General features: G+C 34.3%; 1 protein-coding gene across 1 annotated transcript in view; it reads left to right on the top strand.

Annotated features, from left to right (window-relative positions):
* The window catches only part of LOC113507401, a 55,910-nt gene that overhangs the window by 22,029 nt on the left and 9,204 nt on the right, over nt 1-24,677 (top strand). Inside the window, exons 3-5 of the mRNA XM_026890263.1 lie at nt 2,676-2,763; nt 18,303-18,388; nt 19,738-19,845. Of these exons, the coding sequence (XP_026746064.1) occupies nt 2,676-2,763; nt 18,303-18,388; nt 19,738-19,845 (282 nt within the window). The remainder of the gene's footprint in view (nt 1-2,675; nt 2,764-18,302; nt 18,389-19,737; nt 19,846-24,677) is intronic.

The following is a 24,677-nucleotide window of genomic DNA, read 5'->3' as shown; positions in this document are numbered from 1 at the left end:
TAAAATATTTTCGACTGGATTTGTTAGTATAGCGTTATTACATCGTTTAAAATGTTTAATTTTTCATAAAAATAGCACAGAAGAAATTTAAGAAATAATAAACGGATAGATATAATTTTCTTGGAAACCAGAGTATTCTGGGTCATCGAAATTGCTTTCATCTATACTGTAAAGACAAGTAACAATAATTTTTTTTAGATTTGAGAAAACTGGCAGTTTTATTTTTTGTACTTCTACAACTTCATACATAGCACCCAGATAAATAAAATAGTATTCTTCAAACTCCACACTAAAGTCTTTTTCTACACGTTTGATAAATGCAGGCACATAAACAGTTCCACATTCCCTGATAAGGTCCGTTGGTATAACTTGCGGCTATTACCGAAGTTTCGATAGCACGAAGTGAACAGATGTCGGCGCCAAGTTTGTGCAAGTGTCGTCACTATTGCATAAGTTCAAGCAAACTGGTGTTCTGACTCGTGCACGCGGTTGATACTTTCCTTTAGAATAATTGGCTCAATATCAGCTAATATATTTGAATAAAAGTTCAATCAACAATTCTTGTATTATGTATATCTTCAAGAAGTTGTCTTGAAGATATAATACAAGAATTGTATGTTTTTCCGGACTAAAGATATATTATTTTATAGCTAAACTCGTCGACAGACCACAAAAAAATATCACATATTTCCAGGTAGGCTTTTCGCATAATATGCCATGTGCAATGTAATGTTTTACTCTTGATATACGTGTTGTTAAACTCATATTAACAAAAAAAATCTTGCCATCACACGTTGGTAATTAGAAAATACTTCGCATTTAACAAAAACAATTAAACTCAAACACGAAAAAGTTCTATTACAAAAAGACAACAACAAATAGGAGGACACACCTAAACCCATAAAATCATTGTAATCACCGAATTGTTTACTAGGCGCGGTAACAATGCCCGCACTAATGTTTATTGCCAATGGGACTATTGAGAAAACCCATTGAAAGCTTTTCCCCACCACGCCATGGCCAACACCAAGTTCATTCAAATTAACGAACTGATAACAATCTCCATTGACGTTTTAATTGTACCTTTACAATGAATACTTTTGATATTGCAAGCATTGTATTCTGAATTTATCGATAGCGTCGTCGAATTCGCAAGGTCAATAAAGAAGAATAAGCCACGTTTACTGCGGTTGGACAAAAGATAAATTATCATATTTCGCTGTTCTGAAAGTAATTAGCATTCGTTTTCGAATTAACGTATTAATTATGGCTTGGAGAATTGGAACCATTGTGGTCAGATATAAAAATCCTTTTATTTAAGATGAAAATAACTGTATAGAATGGTGTTTTACATTTTTAATGTGTATCAGTTGGGAAAATTAGGATATATTCTCGATAATTTTATTTCAACATGAATGAATAATAAGATCAATTTCTTAAAAAATAATGTAGTTGCTATAATATAATGGGATTTACTAACGCGAGTGATTCCGTAGCGGTGAACAAAGTGACCGTAGCAAATTTCGTAGAGGCGTAGCAGTGACGTCAAATGTAGCGGTCATACACCTTTTTTTATTTATAGAGTGTAATTTATTAAGCAGTATAGTAGGCACGTTATATCAACAGGCAATCTTCCTTAACTTTTAATAAAGACATTGGTATAAATCTGTGTAGAGCTATTTTCCTATAGGTAACAATACTGACATACGTTTTAATATTGATCAGAATATTTTAAATATGGCCGTGCCTAAGCTGTATTTGCACAAATTGATCGACCACAGGATAAACTACACTTGATACGGACGGTCCGTGAATAGGTGACCTATGTCATAACGAGTTCTTAGGTGTTTCGGAAAGCACTTAAAATTGTGGATCCCGGGTGTTATTCATACATTTTTAACAGTCTTCCCGGGTAGTCAGAAGCTAGAAAGTCTGACAACCAGTCTTACTAAAGGGTATCGTGTTGCCACTTAACTGGGTTGAGGAGGTCAGAATATAGGCAGTTGATTCTTGTAAAACATTGGTACTTAACTGCATTCGGTTAGACTAAAGGCCGACTGAAACATAGCTGGAATTTAAATGGAGCCGTTCATACAAATCAAGACCTGTGTAATACCTCGGAATTATTAGATCAAGAACCCATTCCTGAAATTGTTCCTTAACAAATCCATGAAAGAAATGTTTAACCACATCTGACACAATGAAGTTACTGCCAATAATGACGTCATAAACTATTGTATTACGGATTAAGGCAGCCTTAAAGCACGTTATTACTGCCTATTCCCTTTCAAACGAGGAGATAAAATACTATAGTTATCCATCTTCTGTCTTTATTACCCCCATCTATTTTGAGCGAGATAGGGCTATGTATTTACGCAATTAAACTCGGGACTAAGTTTGCTCTACTTAGAAATGCGAGGTACCTGTAGATTCATTTATCTGATTGTGAAGTGACTTGACTTTATATGAAGTTTCTGCCTTAGAATTTATCTACCTAAATTGTCTGAAGGTTGAAGGTCAGAAACTCAAAAAAAAGGTTTTCCTTTTTATCTTCTTACTTATAATTTTTTACATTAAAAAAATAAAAGTATTAAGAGATCTCCCTTTTTTGGTGTGTGTCCTTTTAGTAAATATTTTATGTAAATCATGAAGTAACTGGAGTTCGTTTGTTTCAGAATATATCAATACTAGTGGTGCTGTTGTACAGTTGGCGGATCGGTGTTAATGCGAAGAGGTATAAGGAGTTGGACGACGTTTATTATGGTGAGCACAATTATCTAATCTAAATTATCATTCATCTCGAATAAGACAAACAATGCTCAGAAGTCCTTTCATAATGCTATGAATCTTTGTCACTTTTTGACAATTTTCATTCCATAATCTTATACTTAAAAAAAACACAAGCATACTTGTTACAAAAGCAACAAAAAACAAAACAGCAACGCATCCAATTAAAATAATGAAAATCACGAAACAAAAACTACGTTAAACTTAGAAAAACTTTTTTCACTTTGAACTAACAACGGTCTAACTATCTTCAAAGAAAACCTATTACAAAGTAAAAAGACTGCCGAAAGTTTTTTGCCAACAAAATACTATTTGAAAGTGGGGTGCGATACCCAATTACTGGACGACCGGCAATTATTAACTGTATGCTGGCCTCTTTGAACTTTGCAAAAAGGCTCTAGTTTAATTTGATTTGTAAAAACGAATCTATTGTCAGAAACTAATCGGTAGCTATTAGTTTTTCGTTTACACTTAGAATGTAAAAGAAACAACTATGTTTAAATTATATTAAAACAACGATAGTGACAAAAATAAAATAAATCTATTTTCTATTTCCATCAGAAAATACGCGAATTCAAAAAATCTTTCAAATCGCCTTAGCCTTTTAGGAGAATGAACTATTGTTAGATACGGGTGTATCTAACAGTAGTTTAAAGTAAAGTAGAAACATAAATATGCAATTACATATTAAACAATGCCCGAAAAATGAACTATATTTTTTCGGTCTCAGTTTGGAACTGAAACACAGGTTAATTTAAACATAAATCAACCCTTATCTGTTTGATAACAACAAAAGTAATAAATATGCTTTGTCTGTATTTTTATACAAACAACCTATCATTACCAAAAAAGTTGATAAATACCAGTTGTTTTATGATATCAACAGATACACAGCAATATTAACCAAACTCAGATGATTGATGGTATAAAACTCAATGGATTGCGGTCGTAAAAATGCGAGTGTCTTCAATTATGAGCCCAAACGATTAATTTTTGCCATTAATACAGAAAGATAAACTGACGAACATTGATACTGCCTGAATTACAGTATATTTGGAGAATAGGCACTCAATCAAATGGTATCGGTGAAAATGTGACATAGACTAAAACAAATGTCCTCTGATACTGGGCTACTGAATATGATTCGTTTGAATTGGGGCATAGATATACACGACATTAGCCTTCTGTTCGGATTTAAAACGATTTCTTTTCCTTTTTCTTGATACTCCTTGCAATTTTACGAATTTTAACAAACACACCTTAACTTAGAACAAACATTTTCCAAACACAAAAATACATGTCTAATGCGGGAATGGAACTTGCGATACATCAATGGCTTTGTGAGTCTATTACCCTTACAGACAGATATAATTGTAAAGGTCCTTTCGCGAATTCAATAATGTATATCTATAACGTCTTACGTAAGTCAAAGCCAATTATTGTTATTTCGATTGCTCAATAACTACGTTGTATTGGGAGCTCAATACAATAACTAGGGTCTAGTATTATTTCTTAATTGAATACAAGAGGCTCTTACAAATATAGGCTACCGAGATATCGAACAATCATGTCTGGATGTTTATTCAACCCATAATTTGAGAAACTAGTTCAGTAGTAAGGGTTAGTTGATGCTTTAAGTGGGATAAATGAAGTTTTGGTTACATACATTTTCTCTTGTTTTTTTTTGTAGATACAAACTCGTAAATCCCCATTGCCCTGGGCAGACAAGGAAAACTCTTGTCCCGTAAACCACAAAGGTTTTACAGTTTTGGGACAAAAGGGATAATACTACCTGACAAAAAAGTAGTGAAAACTTTGCTTTTCTACGTGCCATGGAACTGATCAGTAGATCTGAGGCATAGAACTGCATAAACTTTTTGGGTAGATATATATTATATTTGTTTCTCTGTATTTTGCAGTCTGTGTGTTGGTGGTATACAGCTGACAGACCAATTTTAGTGAAACTTGAAGCCGAAACGGGTAAAGGATTAATATTTATTCATGTAATTCAAGTAAGCAAAATTTTACCAGCCAAAAACTATTTTTGGATATGTGATACAGGTCTCCAAAATTCATCTGAAAATTATAACGTATTTATATTTGGTGATCTCCAAAAATGTGAGCCTGCATCGGACCTCATATTATTATTCTATTCTCATAATGCTTAGTCATTAAACCTCCAACACACTTAGGGCTTCATGAATTTTCTAGTTTACTCGGCTGAGCATCAAGGACACAAAAACCGGGCAAGTAGTTAAGCAAAATTCAACGGGGCTTAGCTGAAAATTCAGCAGTAATATTTTGTCAGTTTGGAAATTCTTGGCTTTAATCTTCATTATTGTGACTTTGGTTCTGTAAAAAAATACATAGTCTCCCAACATGATTATCTTAAGTCACTAGCTTACAGATTGTCCAAAGATACATGTACACAAAATGAAATAATATTACTTTTGCATGTTACCTACAATACCCGTTCCCCCCATACAGAAGCTGACATATAATATCTCCATTATTGCAAAATCTTTGATAATTATGCATATTACTGATATATAGTTCTCCATTTCGCTTATTAACTATTTCACGTTTTTTATTATTAGGTAACCGCACTCTGTCCCAATTTTAACCTATCTCTTGCCTAATAAAATATCGATTACCGATATCCACCGTTAAATCTCTATAAGTATCCATCGCCTTTTATAAGCCCAATCTCTTCATTTAACAGCCCAATAAACCTCACCTTCGTTCAAAAGAATCGTCATTTTCGTAGCATCCACCTATAGAACCTTTATCAATATCAATTCATGAATATTCAAATCACGAGGAAGTGAATGAAGATTTCTTTGCACATTATTCTGAAGCTCGAAATATCTCCCGTTGGGCGTTGGCTACAAAAGAAACAATTTCGTTCGTAAAAAGTGTCTAGAGACGGAGAAATTACTCATCGACTCAATTATGAACGATTCTCTTTGATTCATCGACAATATTAATTATTGCGAGTTATTCGTTACGGTCCAAGATTGGCATTGTGAGAAAATTAAGTGTTATTTTCTTTCAATTGGTATTGGACTGAGTTAACAGAAAATGGAAGGTTTTTGCTCAGACAATTGTCTTCGTCGCCTCGGCGTTGCGTTTTCTTTTTGTTACAATTTTAGATTTGTGATTCAAATTCGTTCTGACTTCGTGAAGCAATTTTATCTCCATATTTATATGTGAATGCAATTTTCTTGAAACCTTTAATCTTACTGTGACTTACACTAGTGTAATAGCATTTTGAGAAACCGTATTTTTTCCATTCATTGTTGACTACAAGGGTTTCCGAGTATTTGAGGTCACCAAGCTAAACCCACAGTCACGACGTGTCACGACTTCGTTCCTCATTTAAAGAAGACGTAGAAAGAGTGCTTGGTCCACGAATGCTTGTCCAGGGTTTGGGTGTCTTCGTGCATGTGACTTGAATGTTTGAAAAACCCCTAAGGCACAACGATTAAATTCCTTACTGCGGGGGTCGTCATAATATTGCTACCTTATTCTTTATCAGAAGTGTGTTCGAAGGCATTAGACGTCACAAGTCTGAAGGTGGTCAAACAAATCGTGTCTCATAAATACAAGGATAATCCAAACAAGGTGAAAATCATAAGAAAAATCTCGCACTTTTATCAAAAAAGCCACCTTCCTCCCTAACCCTCGTATATCAATACAAACGGCGCCTGTAATATGTAATGTAAACATTGATACCAAGGTCGTTATTACCGAGAAATATCGCTATATTATTCATGCTACGATTCGGTACCCTATACATTTATACATAAGTGTGTTCTTGTCAGCGCTTATGGCGTTCCGAACGCGCAATGTATGCTAACCGGATGATAAATGTCGCTATATTTTCTTCGTGCTACCTGTTAAGGAAGCAGTGTGTAGTTTTATTTTTGACATCATTTCGTTCGATTTTTTCGCTTTTGGACGTGACTGCGGATAAAATATGAGTGTGTTGGGAAAAAATATGAAAAGGAATTTATTTTTTTGGAACTAGACCAGTGCAATGTTGGAGTTCATAAATAAAGATATTTTGAGCTCATTTTAATGTGTGTATTGGAATGTGTAGCGGTACAAAGTAAAAACTTGCTTGGTATCTGCAAAATGACACATATTTTAGTTAGAAATAATGAATTCTTCATTATAACGAGTTGTGTGTTGAAATGGGACACAGGCGTGGTTAACGAGGGGTGAAAAATGCAGTCTGAGCAACGTCGCTGATAATTTCCTTACCTTCTATAACGACTATTATTTGAAACGTGAATTTACTTACATACCTCGATGATTAAAAAGGCAGGGTATCATTAGACTGTACTTCTCACAGATAAGCACAATGCCCATACCCCATTTCGGGTTTCACGAGAAATATGACATACGTATCATTGTGATGCGTTTGAGGCTGTATGGAAGGTGGTCTTATCTGAATGCTTATAGTAATGCGAGATGATTGCGTGATTCAGTGACGCTTTATATGTGTTATTTATTTTATGTTATGCTTTTTGTTAGTTTTTGCCGTTCTTATCATGTACTTCAATCACTCATCATGGGTCACTTCAAATCATGGGTTTGAAACCCTATTGTATAACTGTATAATGAAACCCTATAACCCTTTGTAGCTATGTATCTTTTAAAATTGGAATCATATTTATTTTCTCCCGATCACTCGAGAGTTTTAATCAAACCCAATTAATTTCATCAAACAGTTTTTGATTTAATTACGCTCGGGAACTAACCGCATTCGATAGGTAATCAGATGCGGTTCGAGTGATACTCGTAACTCAAAATAAACAAAATCAAGTCAATAATTAAATTATTTATAACGTTTATTTCGATCGTAATTAGGTTTGTGGCAGAATTAATAAAAAGAAAACGATTTTCCCGATACTGATTTAAAAGAAGAATTATGACTACCTCAAACCAATACATAGATTTAATATAAATAAAATTATATATTACTGCTGGGCACAGAACTATTCTCATACTTGGAAGGATTGAACATTGAACACTGTTTGACATTGTTTTGTTACTCCATCTGTCACTGTGCTTTATTGGAATAACTAGCTGTTACCCGCGACTTCGTTCGCGTGGTTAGGAAATAAGATGTTTTCTCGTAATAAATCGTAGCCTATGAATTAATCCAGGGTGTAAGCTAACTCCATACCAAATTTTAATAAAATCGGTTTAGTCGTTCTTCACAAACTTTCGCCTTTATAACATTAGTGGGATTAAGTTAAACTATGCATATAATTTGGAAAAGAAATATTAGCATCGATGGCTTTGGTATCGAATCTATGCTCCGTGCATACAAACCCATAGGTACATAGATTTGAAAGGCAGTAGAATAATCACACCAGTTTTAAGAACCCAAGCTGGGTAAAGGCGTTCTAGAAAATACGCGAGGTCTGAACCCGGTAATGACGACTCGGCTATCCGTGCCGTTGTCAATATTGCCAGCATGCTCTAAAATATATGATATTAATATTTCTTATCGAACGAACTAATATCACCCCTATCACGTAACTCATTTTAATTTCAACCTAGTTATGAGTTACGATTTCAATATATTATTATGTGTAACACTAATCCATTTCATTTGAAGCAATAATAGCTAGTATTTGACCTAATTTGATTTGCAAAATTTAAACAATTGAACGTGTAATTGCAATTGTTTTCTGGTTCCGATAAATTATTTGCATGATTAGTATAACTTACTATTACTAAACCAGTGCTTAACAAGCTGAATGAACTATTTTACAAAGTTTTTTTTTATAAACGCCTTCTGCTGTTGGAATCTAATCCATGCGTCGTCTATACGTGAATCGAACCTACAAGACGTTGTGAACTGTGGATTTCACGTGGTGACGTCAACCACTCGGATTAACATGAAGTCATTATGGCCAGTCTTCCGCACCATGGCTCATGTTTCATAAAGACAGACCAGTCTTCTCGCCGCCACGTTAAAGGACTATTAAACAAACTAAAAGTAAAATATATTTATGATAATGAAACATATACCGTATCTTATTACTGTATTCGTAAGACTCAGATTAGCACACCCACGTCATATTATTATTCGTATTAAAGCCACATTTTCCAACTTTCAAAATAACTATAAATTCTTAAAATATTCATTCCAACATTTCGAAATTCCCCCGATCTTGCACTCCGAAATGCAATAAAATTCTTAGAATTCAGGTGTGGCGAATTTCGTAGGTGTACATAAAATAACTGTAAAGAGAATTTTAAATGAATAACACCACTTCCATTCTCGCTCGCATACGAGGCCATGCTGACCAAGATAGAATAAAACCTTATTTATTCAAATCCTTCGAAGCTTTGAATTTAACAACCTACGTAAGTGTGTATTCGTAGTTTTAAGAAGATTGTTAAGAACGCCACTGGCGTGTTTAAAAAATCTCATAGGGAAAAGACTACACATAAAAGAAAAGCACTTGTTATATCTTCCTATATAATTATGTTTGCAAGATAAATACAAAAACTTGAAGATTCTTAACGAATACAGGCTTAATCCAAATTATACTTTTCAAATATAAAATGAGGATTTATTTAACTGTCTAAAAAAGTTTTATATAAAAATGACGTAATTTAGCCAGATAATGTTCAAGAAATCTTACAGAAAACCGATCCATGATGCAATAGAAGCTAAAAGCCGATAAATCCGATATTGCACCGAGATAATGGCCAATAAAGGAAACCTAGTTTATTGTGCTGCAGCCCTCATCAATAATAATAACACATTAACAAGCTTTACTACATTTGAATTTATAGCTTTGGGAGTAATTATTACTGTATTGCTTTTGGTATATATTATAGACTTGGTCTAGTTGGATCTCGAAAAGTGGAATCCTGAAAAAGAACTCAATAAGTGACCAGAAAATATGAATTTATGCCATCTTCGGGGTTTCATATCTCATTTATTTTAACTAAGCTATAATAGTAGTTACTTCTGAGAACATACCTCGTCTAAGAATAAAAGAAAATGGCCATAGATTATGATATGATTCCATGTTTTTTAATTTTAATTGCCTCATTTTTACTCCGATTATTTATGAAGCCATGACCTATGAATTTTATAAGAATTTATTGATTTTTTTTATAATCTCACGTTATTTTATTCCAATTATAATCAATGTTCAAGTGACCTTGGTACTGCTTGAGTTACGCATTTTCTTACTACCTTTATTGACGGCTTTGCCTATACGATACGACATGACATCAACGTCGAGTCACCGAAAGAAATTCTAAAATATCAAACTATATCACTGTATCAGCAACCGCTGATTTATCAAAGATTTTGCGCCCACAACTAAGGTCCTACACAAACAGACCTTACCTCATAACTCCAGCACGTTCGCTAACACGTTCCTAGAATATATTATCTTCGCATTTCCCAATCCTATGAATATAGAACGATACGATATACCTAGAACATTATCCGTTTTAGTTTCAGTGACGTAGCTCTAGAGCCTACCACGAGCTGTTTATATAAGACAGTTGACGTTGTTAGAGCGAGACATCATTATGCACAGTGTTGTCTATCTCGCTTCCACTATAGCAATAGTCATATTTGACAGCTTATAACACAGGTAAAGATATATTTTATTAATGCAAACGTCAACCTCTTTTGCGTATCCATGAAACATCGGTTTGATGGCAGTGCCACTTAATTTAAGTTGTAAATTTGTTACAGATTTTTATGTTAGATGTCACCCTTTTTTATTTAATGAAGCGACGGTTTGGACTTTTCTTTAACTCTAAACGGTAGCTTGTTATTAACTCTCTGAATTAATGAGTAAAGAGAAAAGGTCTGTTACCCAAATGTGAAGTTGTGGTAAATGAATTGCGGGGTTCTCAGAGAATTAATTTATAAACATTATTCAATTTTGAACAGTCGATTTAATAACTGGGAATATAAATGGTGTATTCACAAAACGTCACATACAACTCTCTCACGACATAAGTTATCTAAATAATAATAATGTTACCTCTAGTGTTTATCGATAGACGTATGAATACTTAAAACCATTTCTTACTTAGATTTAATCCTCAATCCTTCAACTAAGCAAGTAAATGACAAATTGAGCTTCTGAAATGTCAAAGATTAATGTCAACGGTCACTTGGCGTCACCCCGAGACCCCGAATGTCAAAGTTGATGTGGAGCCCCATTATGAACATTCATCTAATGCGTATTCACTTATCGCGGCCTCACCCCAACCTATATCAATAAATGCATACGTTAGGGATATGAACGGATCTCTAGAAGAGCGCAAAAATAGCATATGATTTACTGAAACTCTTATTTACATACATCATCATAATTTTTCCAAAAGTAGATAAACATTTATTGCACCAGAAACAAAATGATGAGACTCTCAAGGAAGCAACTTACTCGTAAATCTTTATGAAATGCTCGTAAAAGTCATGCAAAATCACAAAATATAATCTTAAGCTCAACTTTGTAAACGAAAATTCGTGTAAGCCAAAATGATTAAATGCCTAATATAATAAAGTATTAAATCCCACATGCGCGCGACGCTGTGAGGTAAATTTTAAAATTAGCTTCTAGAGAAACCAGTTTATATGAAATTGATGTAAACATCCTAGTATTAGAAAACGTCCCGTTTCTGCTGGTGTTCATAATTTCCTTGATTATATGGAAATTGCCTTTCGTAGTTTGCGGAACTTATGAGATATGAATGACGATTTAAATTCGCTAAACTATTTCGCCTTTGACCTACATATACTGAGTGCTGTTCGGCTCTTGTTTTAATTTAGGTCTACTAATAACAATTATATTTATGGACTCTTTTGAATAGAATCAAAAAAGAAAAACAGAAATATAGATAATGGATATTTTGATAAAAAATATTTAAAAAAATAAGAAATTGTAGCTTAAGCACTTTAAAGAATAAAAGTTCATTCGAGTCATTTGTATAAATTTTTGTTGAGAATTCTTAAATTATTTTTATCAGTTAGCAAGCTCAGTCCTTTAAATGTTTTGTTGGGATATTCGCAAATGCGTTTAAGAGGTTTATGAATTTGCATAATCTCTCAACTGTCTGGAATATACTTGTTACGAGTTCATCGAAACAATTTAGCGAAGATGGACCATTATATTTTTCGCCGACACCGCGAATTGTTCAGATGTTTTCTTAGCATTCATATTTCTTCATATACATACTATGGGGATATAATGAATGAAACTGAAATATCAAAAACATACACGAATAATCTAAGAAAGAAAAATAGTAAAACTGAACTTTGACTAGGTTCCTTTCGAAAACTGACTGACTGAATTGTAATGGCAGCCGCTGTGAGCATAGTCATGAAAATTCATGGAAAGAAGCCTTAGACCGGAAAGCAATAGGGATTGGCGGGCTGGAATTGATCTGATTACATTACACCAAAGATAATATCTAAAGATAATCGTGCTAATGTCGACTCATTTTCTGGACAAACACCACACCCTGTGCAACACAATACTATAGCATCCAACATAACCCACAATGTCCTGACGAAAGCATCCCATACAAAGAGTTTGACCCTACTTATGCAGCACACTCCGAGTACTTATGTACCCCACAAATGAATTATACAAGGGAACCTTTTCACTGGGTATTTCTTATTCACCCTGTCTTACATTACTACCTAAGCTTCCTGTTCTTAGACGGTTATTATCTTCCACAGAAATAGGGGATCCCATTTACAGTAATCTTGTGAATCACCTTTTTTCAGTATACACCCTGTGTAATTTAATTTTGTCTTGGAGAATGGAATTGGTTGATTTGATTAAGGTAGGCCCAAATTCTCTAAATGAAGTGACAATGCTGGTTGTTTGATTATCGTCACCCTCTCTTTGTATGTAAATGTGTGTACACACAAACAAACGTGTTGAAATAAATTGATCATTCAATTAAATAAAGGAGTGGATAGAAAACTGAAAATAGTTAAATGAAATCACGGATTGCCGACTGTTAAGGTAACCGCTTAACTCACTTTGCGCGACGTGTCGCAGCTTTGTTCCTCGTAAAGAACAAGCGTTTTTGTTGCCCACGAATGCTTGTCCTAAGTGTAGGTATTTGTGCATACGACTTAAATATTTGTGAGTGCACTAGAGATTTAAATCCACGGATCGTGAGGGTCCTGATTTTAAATAAATAAGAAACATCTTCAAACAGAAAGAAGATTCTACGTATACAGATTTGTAATGGTGTAAAATTAAAAAACTCTTCTATAAAAAGAAAGGAACATTCAGAGACCAGTTCATTTAAACACAATTCACAATAACACCCACTTACAAAAAAACAACAAGAACTCTTTTAAACGAAAATAACATGATAGCCTTCTTAAATCTGGCTATAAAGCATAAAGAACATAAGTGAAACAATTCACCGCTCGGGCAGACGGCACTACACCACAATGTCCGCCATTCGTCTCTGGCGTAATTTCGTCCATCTTGCGACACGGTCCCTAGAAAACTTCTAAGTGAACAACGAAAACCTTTTCATGAGCTTAACATATTTCAGTGAGTATTTTCTTGAAACTATATTTTTGTTATTGTGCTCTTGGCTTGTTATAATGGGGGAATGTACAGCATTGTTGTCTTCGCATTGAGACGTTGAAAAATACGTACGAAAGTTAGGTTTCATGTGTAGTGTTTGATTGAGTGTCGTAGTTAACTATTTTATAAGTTTTAGCTGTGAAAACGTCATAAGTTTTAGCTTTTTCAAATTCATATTAGTTGTACCTACCTACTGTAATAATTTACAATGATGAAGGAAACAGCAGTCCTGAGAATACTTACAGCAGGGAATTAAAATCACGTCAGTCTACACGGACGGTTTAATAAACCTGAAACTATGTGGTATATCAAGCATATGAAAAATAAAAATGCCGAGCAATAATCAGTAGTCAATAGAATTCAAATACATTACCATAATACCCAAGACACGAGACAATAAATAGTTCACCAAAAACCTTAACAATTCACGACTTCTTGGAACTCCGTAATGATGTTCATCTACCAATTATGTGAAGAGGATACGCTTTACATCCACTTTGGAAGGTCCCGAAATACCTTTGCTTAGATGAGCACAAGTTTCTTGGGTCCTCGAGTACCGCTTGCACAATGAAGAGATTCTCAAGTAATACTTGATAGACGATTAATCGTTTAGGGTACACGTGTTTTGTTCATCAAAGGAGTAGCTTTTGGGAAGCCTTTGGTAAAATGGACCAGAATTTAATTATTTTATCCCACTAAGTAGGTCTCACGTTTTCATTTAGTTTCATGCCTTTAATTAATGTGTGTATGCTTGACGTGGGCGGTCCGTTGATGGATGACCATCTTTGTCATAACAAGTTCCTATGCTTTCGGAGGGCACGTTCAATTGAGGGTCCCGGGTGTTATTCATACATCCTTGATTGTCGTTACAGGTAGTCAGAAGCCAGGTAGGTAGGTCAAATAGGCAATCGCTCCTTGTAAAACACTATAACTTAGCCGAGCCGGGAAGACGGGCAGCCGATGATGAATCAATGTATTAAAAAACATAAATATGCAATAACTTTATTCTCCTGAGGTAGAAAAACATCATAAATAATACTGAATAAATTAAATCCATTACAATAATAGGTATACAAATATAAAGTCGCAACGACCCCACCTGGTTGGAATGAAAGGGGAAGAATTCTCATTATCAAGCCCCGCTTTCCGGAATGCGAACAATTGTTGTAATAGAGCACGCGTGTCAAATACCTTTCAAGTTGTTTACGAATATATGTTGAGGTTAAGTTCTTTTGGACAGGTATTTATCGCTTAGCATGTTTACTTACGCGTACAACTTAGTACTTTGTATTTACTTCACCTTCTGCGGTAAACTTGAGTAGACTTTCTTTTTTTGTTACACGTCAAGCTTTTTATGGTTTTGAATCTTTTCCTACGGTACTTACTGAAAGAAGAAGATTTTTCTTAGCTTTTTCCTTCCATTTCTTTTAAAAGGTGCTATGCGAGAAGACTGTCTAAATACGAGTATTTAGGAGACCACGTCAAGAACCTAAGTGCCTACTTCATGTCGAAAAAAAGTGTCGCTCTATACGTATGTAGTTATATTTTTTCGTTTTAGCTGAAAGCGTTATTATTTCGTTCAAGCTCGTGACAAGGCTTTTAGTTTCAGACTCCAGCAAACATAGCCAATTATTAAAGTGCCACCTGTGGCAAGTCGGTAAACTAGCCAGATATGTGGAACATGGCTATTTATTAACAGAACTAGATTTAGCCTTCTAGGCGACTGAGCCTCTTTTGTCGCTGAGGTATATTAGAATTTACTTTTGAGAATACTGTAATATATTATTATGTAGGATTGTAATATACTCGTACATGTAATACCAATTTCGACTACCTCATGTAGTAGGTACATTTTTAGTCATATTATCATACATGCTAGTAGGAAAAGTGGCTAATCTTGTTCCTTACTTAATATATTTAGCAATCCTCGTTTTTCAGCCAAAAAACATGTTTAACATCATTTCCTAATACCCTCTTAGATGGTCCGCAAACTTCGTATATTTTAATATTTTCCTGAAATAACCTGACTTTATGAAACTTTTAATGTCGTAACTTGGTGCTCATATTGCTTTATAAAATAAAAAGATTATATGAAATACTATAACTCCTGCTCCATTGAAAGTTTTTAACGTTAGTAAGTTTGTCTGGATAGTGGCTTCACCTGGTCTGTTCAGATTTATAAAACTAGTGCTTACTTACTCATAAAGCTAAATTTTCTCTGCTGTAAAGCAAGAAAAAATGATCTGCATAGAAACAGTATCGGAATTCCTTCGTATACATTAAAATCCACGAAATTTTGAGACAGAACCATCAAAAGTTACCGAATATATTACTGAATAGAAAACAAAATTTTCAAATTAATATTATTGTCTATTAAATCGTCGAAGTCGAAAACCCTCGGGCTTCAACAAGTATTTGTCTTGACAAGAATTGATATATTTCGCACAATCAAATTAGGATCCCATATCAAATAAAACAGAATATATTCTGAATAACAAACCGCGATTGACACGTGATTGGCAGTGAATCGGGATCCACATCGAAAATAATAAAAATATAACGTACTAACGTTTCAATCCAGATGATTGAGTCTTTTACGAACATCGAAGAGAATTGGATGCCAAGATGGATTGGAAAAGATTGACGGATAAAAATACTTTGAGAGACAATCACTGGGATTGTTTAGCGAGTTTATTAAAATGATTCTGCAGAATGAAAGATATTTTCATTCAATTTTAGACTTTCAAAATAAAATTATTAAAGAACTTTTTTGTTCAATGGACTAACGAAATTTAATCTTGAAAATTCTTATCTGAGTATAAGAAAAATGGAAAAAAGAGTTCAACGAAGTAGGTTCTTGTAACTATCGGTTTAATGTTTGTGATGACGATATTCGGGATCCAGGCATTTTTTTTATGAAAAGTAATAGAGTTTATATTAAATACAATTCTGTTCTTCAATTCGAAAACTTAAACTTAAATTATTACGCAGGATATAGGTAATCAATCTAAGAAATATAAAATTGCTTTTAATGCATCCTACAGGGCAACTAGTTCTAATTTATCACTATGCAATCCGTTTTAATTTCGCGAATGTCTGCCACAATGGGACTTAAGGCAGCTTTTTATCGGGACAATGCTTCGTATCTACTTCGCGCCGTACTTGACATCTCCCCATTATTCCTATTGAGTTATAGTGAACTAGAATTGGATTCCGGTTCTCGATGCCGGCTGCAGGATCCTGGATAGTATCGAGCAAATACCCTTGGGGATATCGATGTAATCGATTTGGCCAGATTTGTTTGTTCACTTCAATCGATTACGTGACGATTGCAGGCGACAGGAATGCTGAGCCCTGGGGGCTCTCTCGAGGCTATTGTTTGTAGGTGTTCGTTTTAAGAACTTTTATTGAACTATGGAATATAGTTTGGACATGCAGGAGTCCAATTAGATTGGCAATTTCAAATCCGCTGTTTGAAGCCTTTGCCCAATTTTGTATCATCTTCAAAGATGTTAAACTATTTTTACAAAGCAGCCTCCCCAAATTTGACTTTCCATATTATTTTACACAAAGCTATTGCAATTCCTAAAACTACAAAGCCTTCGGTATGATATAAGATATCAAGCGGCAATTTTGAAACGTTTCCAAGTCACTCGTCGAGTCAGCGATGCATACGCCAGCTGATATAAGCGCAAACAACTTTGATTATGCAAATTACACCCTCTATGAAATTCACTAGATATTCCTGGCAAACTTACCAAGCAATAACATGTTTTTCAAACATTATGGTTTAAATTTTTCTCGCATTTTTATTTTTTTACGCTTTATTATCACTGCGATCTTTTAATGTTAAATGAAATTATTTGTGAGACAGGCAAAACAGCGGTATTTTTATTTTTAATGCTATCTTTTGGAGTACGTTGAACTTTTTATTTGTGTATCAATTATATTTTTAGCATAAATAGGATTGAAAAAATATATATTTAAAAAAGATATTACCACATACGATACGAAAACAGGATTCCGTACTCAATCCTTGCGACCTTATTTCATTTGCACTTTATCCACAAAATTGAATTATTTCGTTTAACCATTCAGAAAATACAATATTTTTTCTCCACATTGGGATCCTCCATATTTTTGTACAAAAAATACTTCGAACATATTGGTTAGTTTCAAAGGAAGGCGCCCTTGTACAGTAACTCATATTGTGTCAATGTATTTGTCCCTTTTGGTACTTTGCGCTGAAATATCACTCGGCATCCATCATTTTTACGACCACAATCTGCTTCACTACTGCTGATATTTTAACAGCTGTAACGCATATCTGGGTCATAAATGTATTATTTGAGAAATAGAATTTTAGGTAAATTTATGAAAATTATTTCTAAACATTGTCTGCAATTATCGAAGTTACTTGTAATAAGGAGGTAATACAGCCTGTAAATGATAAATTCTTATCATCGGCCTAGCCTTTTCCCAACTATGTTTGGGTCGGCTACCAGTCCAACCGGTTTCAGCTAAGTACCAGTGTTTTACAAGGAGCGACTGCCTATCTGACACGATACCAAATGATAAATTCTTAATGATATAGATAATTTGATGGACAATACTAATACTTTGCTTTAACAGCATTTCTGTGTGCTTTTGGTCATTTCACCAAACCACTTGTGCGCCTCCCGTTGCGGTTTCGATCCCCGCGTAAGACAAGCATATTTTATCTACAATTTCTTGTTTTAAATTTGTAAAACCTAATTGAAAATCGGGCTAAAATTCTAAGTGAAGGAAGTGTGTTCATCTGTTCATATTCACTATTGTATCTCCCTTAAATTACAATGAGGACACCGAATACAAACCATGCATCGTCTTTTGTTTTAAAAGCATGTTTCATTGTTACAGGTGTGCAGATAGCATATTTCGCGATAATAGGAACGCAAATGTTCATGATCGTGCTCAGCATATTCCTCTTCTATGGAATTTATAAAGTGAGTATGTTCAATAAGTTTTAATTATACTTGACAGGTGGCAACGAACTCTTGCTTGACCTCGAAGTGTCAGTAGTTTTGAAAGACTAAAGGTCAAGGTCAGATTCAATAGCACCTGCTTAAACCAATTTACAACTGGTATTAGTAGTATAAACTTTGTATTTGTTTTGTATTGTGGTCTATGAAGCCTTATTTTATGAAAAAGATTGGTATTGTTCTAAATGTTTGGTATGATGAAGAGGAAGTTTTTTACTTAATATGAGCTTACTTTAGCCAGCAAAATATATGCTAATATGAGCTACTTTACATAATGATAGCTGTTAGTTACCCAATGTTGGGTAAACGCTTTCATCACATAAGTACGTGGAGAAGAGACCGAGGATTGGGCATCGCGTTTCCTCACTTGCGAGTACATCAGTTCACATTATTTTTGGAAGAAATGGCAATGCTTTTTCATTCTTCTTCCATTGGCATAACTTAAAAGTAATCCAATAGCAGCTGTGTTTTAAACGGTTCAATTATTGAACTATCAATTCGATATCTTAGTCTAATATACCTGTAGGAAAAAAAAACACTCTAGATATTAAATAAAATTACATTTTCACACTCGCACCCGCAGAAAATGTCTCCCAGATATTTATTGCTACCCAAAACAATCTCGGTTTCAACAAAATAGGTTTAATCAAATCAGTTCTATTTAGGCCTCCACGATAGCCTTTTACATTATTTTATGCGCCCCTAAAATACCAGTTTGAGAGTGCTCTCGTAAAAAAGGGAAATAAATGTATTCCCGTACCTACCGTCACTTTTGTAGACGTCGTAGGTTTTTATAAGATGGTTTCAATTGATTTAGATTTATTAGTATAGGTACGTACAGATTTTAAGTGTAGAACCTCGACTATGACTGTTTTTATTTTTGTGTTTATTGTTATTTACAGAATGAAAGTCATTTGAATTATTTGTCAATATCTCATTCACTCAAATTCTTTTTGATCTAATTCGTTTCAATGCCAATGAAAACAGTTGTTCAATTAGTTTCGTTTTATGAAACCAGTGGAATTATCCCGATTTTGTGTGAACAAAACACTACATACAAATTGGTTTGACTTTAGTAAGCTCTACTACAGTTAATTAATTTTGATTCGTCACAGTAAAGCTGCAGTTGCAACTTCATTTTGGATAAGTCCAAGAAAAACTTCCTAACGGTCATAAGATTGTATGGTGCTAGAATTCCACTTCAAATTATATTCTAAATCGGCGACTTTTTCTTTTCTGCGACCTGTCGGATGGTTTTACTTAGAACGGTCATAGTATAGCTACAATGTCCTCATAAATGTATTTTGTTTCAGGAAAACGTGGCGTTTCTAGTGCCGTGGGTGGTCGGCTGTATGACCTTCATGGCCCTCGAGGCGATGGCCATGGTTTACTCCAATATACTTAGAGATCATGTTAACAAGGTACTGTATTATTATTGTATCTTTTGCATGTTTAAACTAATGTTAGTACATTGCCTATAAATTGGTTTGGTTTAAAGTATCATTAAAGTCACCTGACTTTTTTTTTAATAGAAAGAGTTAATGTTGTTTGTCTGGAATTACCCCAAATATAAATAAAAAAATACAATACCTTTAGAGAAATACATGTCTATTCATCAGAATTTCACCCCTTATTTTGAACAGCCGTGTAATAAAGTAAACCTAAACGTATTACGCGAATAGTTGTATAGTAATGATATGTAGGGTTGTCACGCCTACATTCCTGGCTCATTATACAGGCTTGGCATGACGAGCCTGTGTGGTTGACAGAAACAAATGTGAGCACGTGTAATGAACCCCCCGAGCTGGAAGTTGTAGGTTGGGTAACAATCCACTATTATGACTAGGGTATGTAGTGTGGGTGTTAGGATAAAAACAAATGTTTTTATTGGCTTGCTGGCGAATAGACAATCATTTCTGATAAAAATCCCTTTTTTGAGGCACTTAAAAGGACTGATGCTTACACCTTGCGACTAGCTCTTTCTCTTTAACTGAGAATTGTAGTTTAGCTTCCGTATGCGTAAGAGAAAAAGAAGCCACACGTAAGATAATTCGATAAGAATACTTAAAGGTAGTTGTTGCGATACGATCCCAAATATTATTTAACAGAAGATAAACAATGCATTTTCCAGGCAGATTAACCTTAACCTTTCTTGTTAAGAAGAAACATCGTTACATCATCTAATCTGAATATCCAGAATGAATCAAACATTCTTTATTCCCAGAAGCAAAGGTCAGACAAATACCTGCAGTACTAATTGGATTGTCTGCGAATTTGCAATTTTTCGATCCAAATCCTTCGTTTCTATCGCTTATTGGCAAACATTGAATGTTTTATCACGTGCCAAGAAATGTTTGTATCTATGTTATTACACTGTAATTATCGTTGAATACTTGTACTGTTAAATACTGTCTTTTAGGTGAAGGTCACTTTGAATTATTAATTAGAAACAATTGGTGATATTTAGTCTGAGTGTTTTGTGGTCCACGCGTTATTTAACGTTGACAAAATTCTTTACTGTTATCATTAGCCCTTTGCGATAAGCAAGCATCATGCAATAATTTAGGTATAAAAGGCAAGTATAAGGGATAAGCCCGCTTTGCATCCAATCTTTGCAAAGTATGTAACTTCAAATTGTTTCCCTTTAAACCGGGGATGGAGGAGGAAATAAAATTAACATTTATGCATTGTTAAAAAAAAACTACATCTGCAAATGTCCCATTACCCAAAACTCTTTTAGAAAATCCCGAGAACAATCTGAGCTAACCAACAACAAAGCATCTTCTATAGATTTCTTTTGCCCCAACACGCTGCAGGCTACAATCAGGGAGACTTCCCATTGTACACAAACGAGGGAACAAAGAACCGGCAGCGCAACAATTTGTCGATCATAACACTACTATTGTCTTGTAGAACAAGGTCGATACGAAACACGTTCAGTCAATGTAGCCCCAATCAACGTACCGAAAGAGGAACGAGTCAGTCTGTATTTACATACCAATGTATTGGTTTTACTTTGGGTATTGTAGGATACAATTTTGACAGCCAGCTTCAATCTTTGATGGTGTCCAGTCCGTACCAGACCAGCAAAGTAAGAAGCCCGCGTAAAATAGTTTGTTAAATCATTCAAGGTTCGCTGACATGCGATAATTTTTTTTTAAAATTTAACGATAATACCAGTAATTATAGCAAAGACAGGCACTGAGTCTGGGACCAAGATTTTATTCATATCTATAAAAACTTCCTACAAGCATTTTTTTTATACTCATAAAATTTTATACTTTTTAAGAGTAGCGAGACATTATAACAATAATTAAACGAATCATCCCTAAGGCATGATATTCTTTCTGTAAAAAACATACTTAACCGAGTGACGTCACCTAAGCAGATTGATTGATTCGCTTACGTAACCCACCGCATCTTTAACTATCTCGAGCAGACGATAATCCTCCCATTTCAAATTAATTTATTCGTTCACAGCATAGCAACAAGTCCTGTTGTCCAATCCACCTAAGTAAACTGCTTGCTGATGCAAATACACATAATTTGTTCAGTTTCCTTACATAACAATACATAGGGATAATAACCCTAATTGTCCTTAGTTTGGTGGCCTAATTATATATATGAACATTTTATTTTGTACAGAAAACAGACTAAAGGAAGGAAACATTTATTAATCATAAGTGAATCGATTACAGGTTAAGCCACGCTTGACGCGGTTGGTCCCTATATGGGTGACCATCTTTGTCATAACGATACCTTAAATGAACATAATAATAATATACTCCCAACATTGTAAGATAACGTAAAAGCAAAGGTCTGCAGTGTCTCAAATTACATAGAACTAAAATATCTGTCTAATAAACTCTAATTTCTCTTGAAGTCATAAATGAAGCTGAGATTCAAGTAAAATACCGTTCTTAATTAAGATAGTGTCTGGTTTATGACTTTAAATGAAATTATTGCTAATGGAAAATTCTACGAAAGAGGTTTTTGGAAACTAAAAAGTTTTCTTTTGCATCGTTAACTCAAACAAAAAATAATTTAGACAGAACAACTCTGTCCTCTGTCTGTCATACAAAAAAGATTTTAAATTCTAGCTGCAGACAACATCATAAGAGTTTATTCAAATTAATTTATTTAAATAAAAAATAAGTAATTAAAACATTTGGTTATTAAATTCAGACTTACCCCACAAACATAAAAATTACCATTTCACCTGATCCAAATTATCCACTTTTGACCCTACACCCAGTTCTTTCCAAACTAATCATACTCACAAAACAAGAAAAACAAAGTCGAAATTTTGAATTTACATAAAAACACCGGCTTGTTTGAAATACTCTTTGTTCCAAAAGTACAGGAGGCCAGTAACGGGCACCGGATGACAAAAGATAACGAGCCTCGTTTCCTTTTACCTTTTAATCTTTTATTTTGACAGCGCCCAGTTAACATAGGTGTGTTATTTAGATGGATGAAAACAGAAGGGCTCTTCGTGGAATGGAATGGGAGTAAATATAAATTTTTGTTCAGTTTTTGTTGAGAGTAAAGGGCGTTTTAAATGACTTGCATTTATGATTGTCATAAGTTCATTGAATAATTTACGTTTGAGAATAGTTTAGTAACAGTCGTTTTAGAGAATAGTTGACGTCACCATGTAAAAACCACCGGAGATTTGATCACCGCGAAGGACTAGTGTTTGTTTCATCCTGGAAGACTGATCCTGAGTTTAGGTGTCCTTGTTCATGTGTTTTAAATGTTTGTTAATTTTGTGACACAATGATCAAATCTATAGTCTTTTTTTAAGGAGGTCCTAGTATATTTAAATCACACGCCGCCGAATTTCGAGTTAGATTTGGGCGCGAAATCTTTTGTCACTGATACAAAAGCATTATGTCTCTGTCCGATAATATCTCAATTACCTAAGTCAAAAGTTCCCCGTTCACCTCGCCGCCTCCAACTCGCAGCAGAAGTACTTAGCACACTTTTAAGTTCGGGCTTTAGTTTACTTAAAGTCTCAACTTGCACGCTCTCGTGGATCCGTCTCTTAATTAACGACTATAATGGTTCCGATCTTCAACTTTGTTACCGATCTCTTACTTGAAGTAGTTTAGGATTATAAATGTTCGATAGCTCAAGTGCATGTTTTAGATTTTTGGCACTTGTAACTCGAATGAATTTCGACTCTGATCAAGGGGCTCGAAATTCCGACTTCGAGTACCGAGTTTCACGAGATAACCCGAAACTCCTTTTGTAAATAATGCTGACCTACTTGAAATACATCGCTTGTATATAACATTAATTAGAAGGTTATATTTGAGTTGTTAATTTAGTGGGGGACACATATTGAATGCTGAACTAAACTATTCCGGCATACGAAAGAGTTTTAATGTTGCATGAATTATGTTAATACGAATCTAAGGCTATGTTGGTAGAGATAGAGCTTACATAAAAGTGATTGCTAGATTATGATGAAGTCAGAAATGGGCTGAAAATGAATGGATTTCAAACCAAAAAAACAGCCTTTAAAAACCGCCTTTATCATACTCGGAAGTATAAAGATTACTTTCCACTCCAATAATATTTTAAAACAAGTATTTTATCCCCGGTTAAATGATTCGTTCCGTTTCACTAATTTCGTCACCGACCATTCGGTTGCGGTCGACTCGGATTTTTATCCCGCAGGTGAATTTTAAATTGGTCTAATAAATCATTAACCGACTCTTTCCACCGCAGTCCATTATCGGAATAATGAATTCCAATTTAAAGGTTCCAAATGTTAATTTCACCGATTAGTCTTGTAATTTTTATTAAATTATATTTTAGACTAGCTTTTGTCTACTGCCAAGCTAGAATTTAAATATTTTTTTATAAAATCTACGACTTAAACTACTTAAATTTATTTTGTTCTTACCGAATGGAATGCAATAAAAATTGAGTACTTAGACTTATGGACTTCTTTCTGGATGTATCAATATTTTTTAATCGAAATGTCCCAAATGCATCTGATTTACCAAACCAACATTTTCTGTTTTAGCTGACTGAATACTACCTCACAATGTCATTCTAAGCTTATTTACTAATTCGAATAAGCTAAAAATAATTGACAAGCGTATTTTCTTTTAGCTTTATTAAAAGCATTGCCAATATACCATTTGTATTTAAGTCGAATAGTAACTGTTGCCAGACTACTGTCAATTTTAATGAGCTGAATCTGCATATAAGCCTTCAGCCGTGATAAAGATGTGAATAT

The sequence above is a fragment of the Trichoplusia ni genome, chromosome 2, assembly GCF_003590095.1.
Source record: "Trichoplusia ni isolate ovarian cell line Hi5 chromosome 2, tn1, whole genome shotgun sequence".
Taxonomy (NCBI): Eukaryota; Metazoa; Arthropoda; class Insecta; order Lepidoptera; family Noctuidae; genus Trichoplusia; species Trichoplusia ni.
This window is presented reverse-complemented; position numbering and strand designations above follow the sequence as displayed.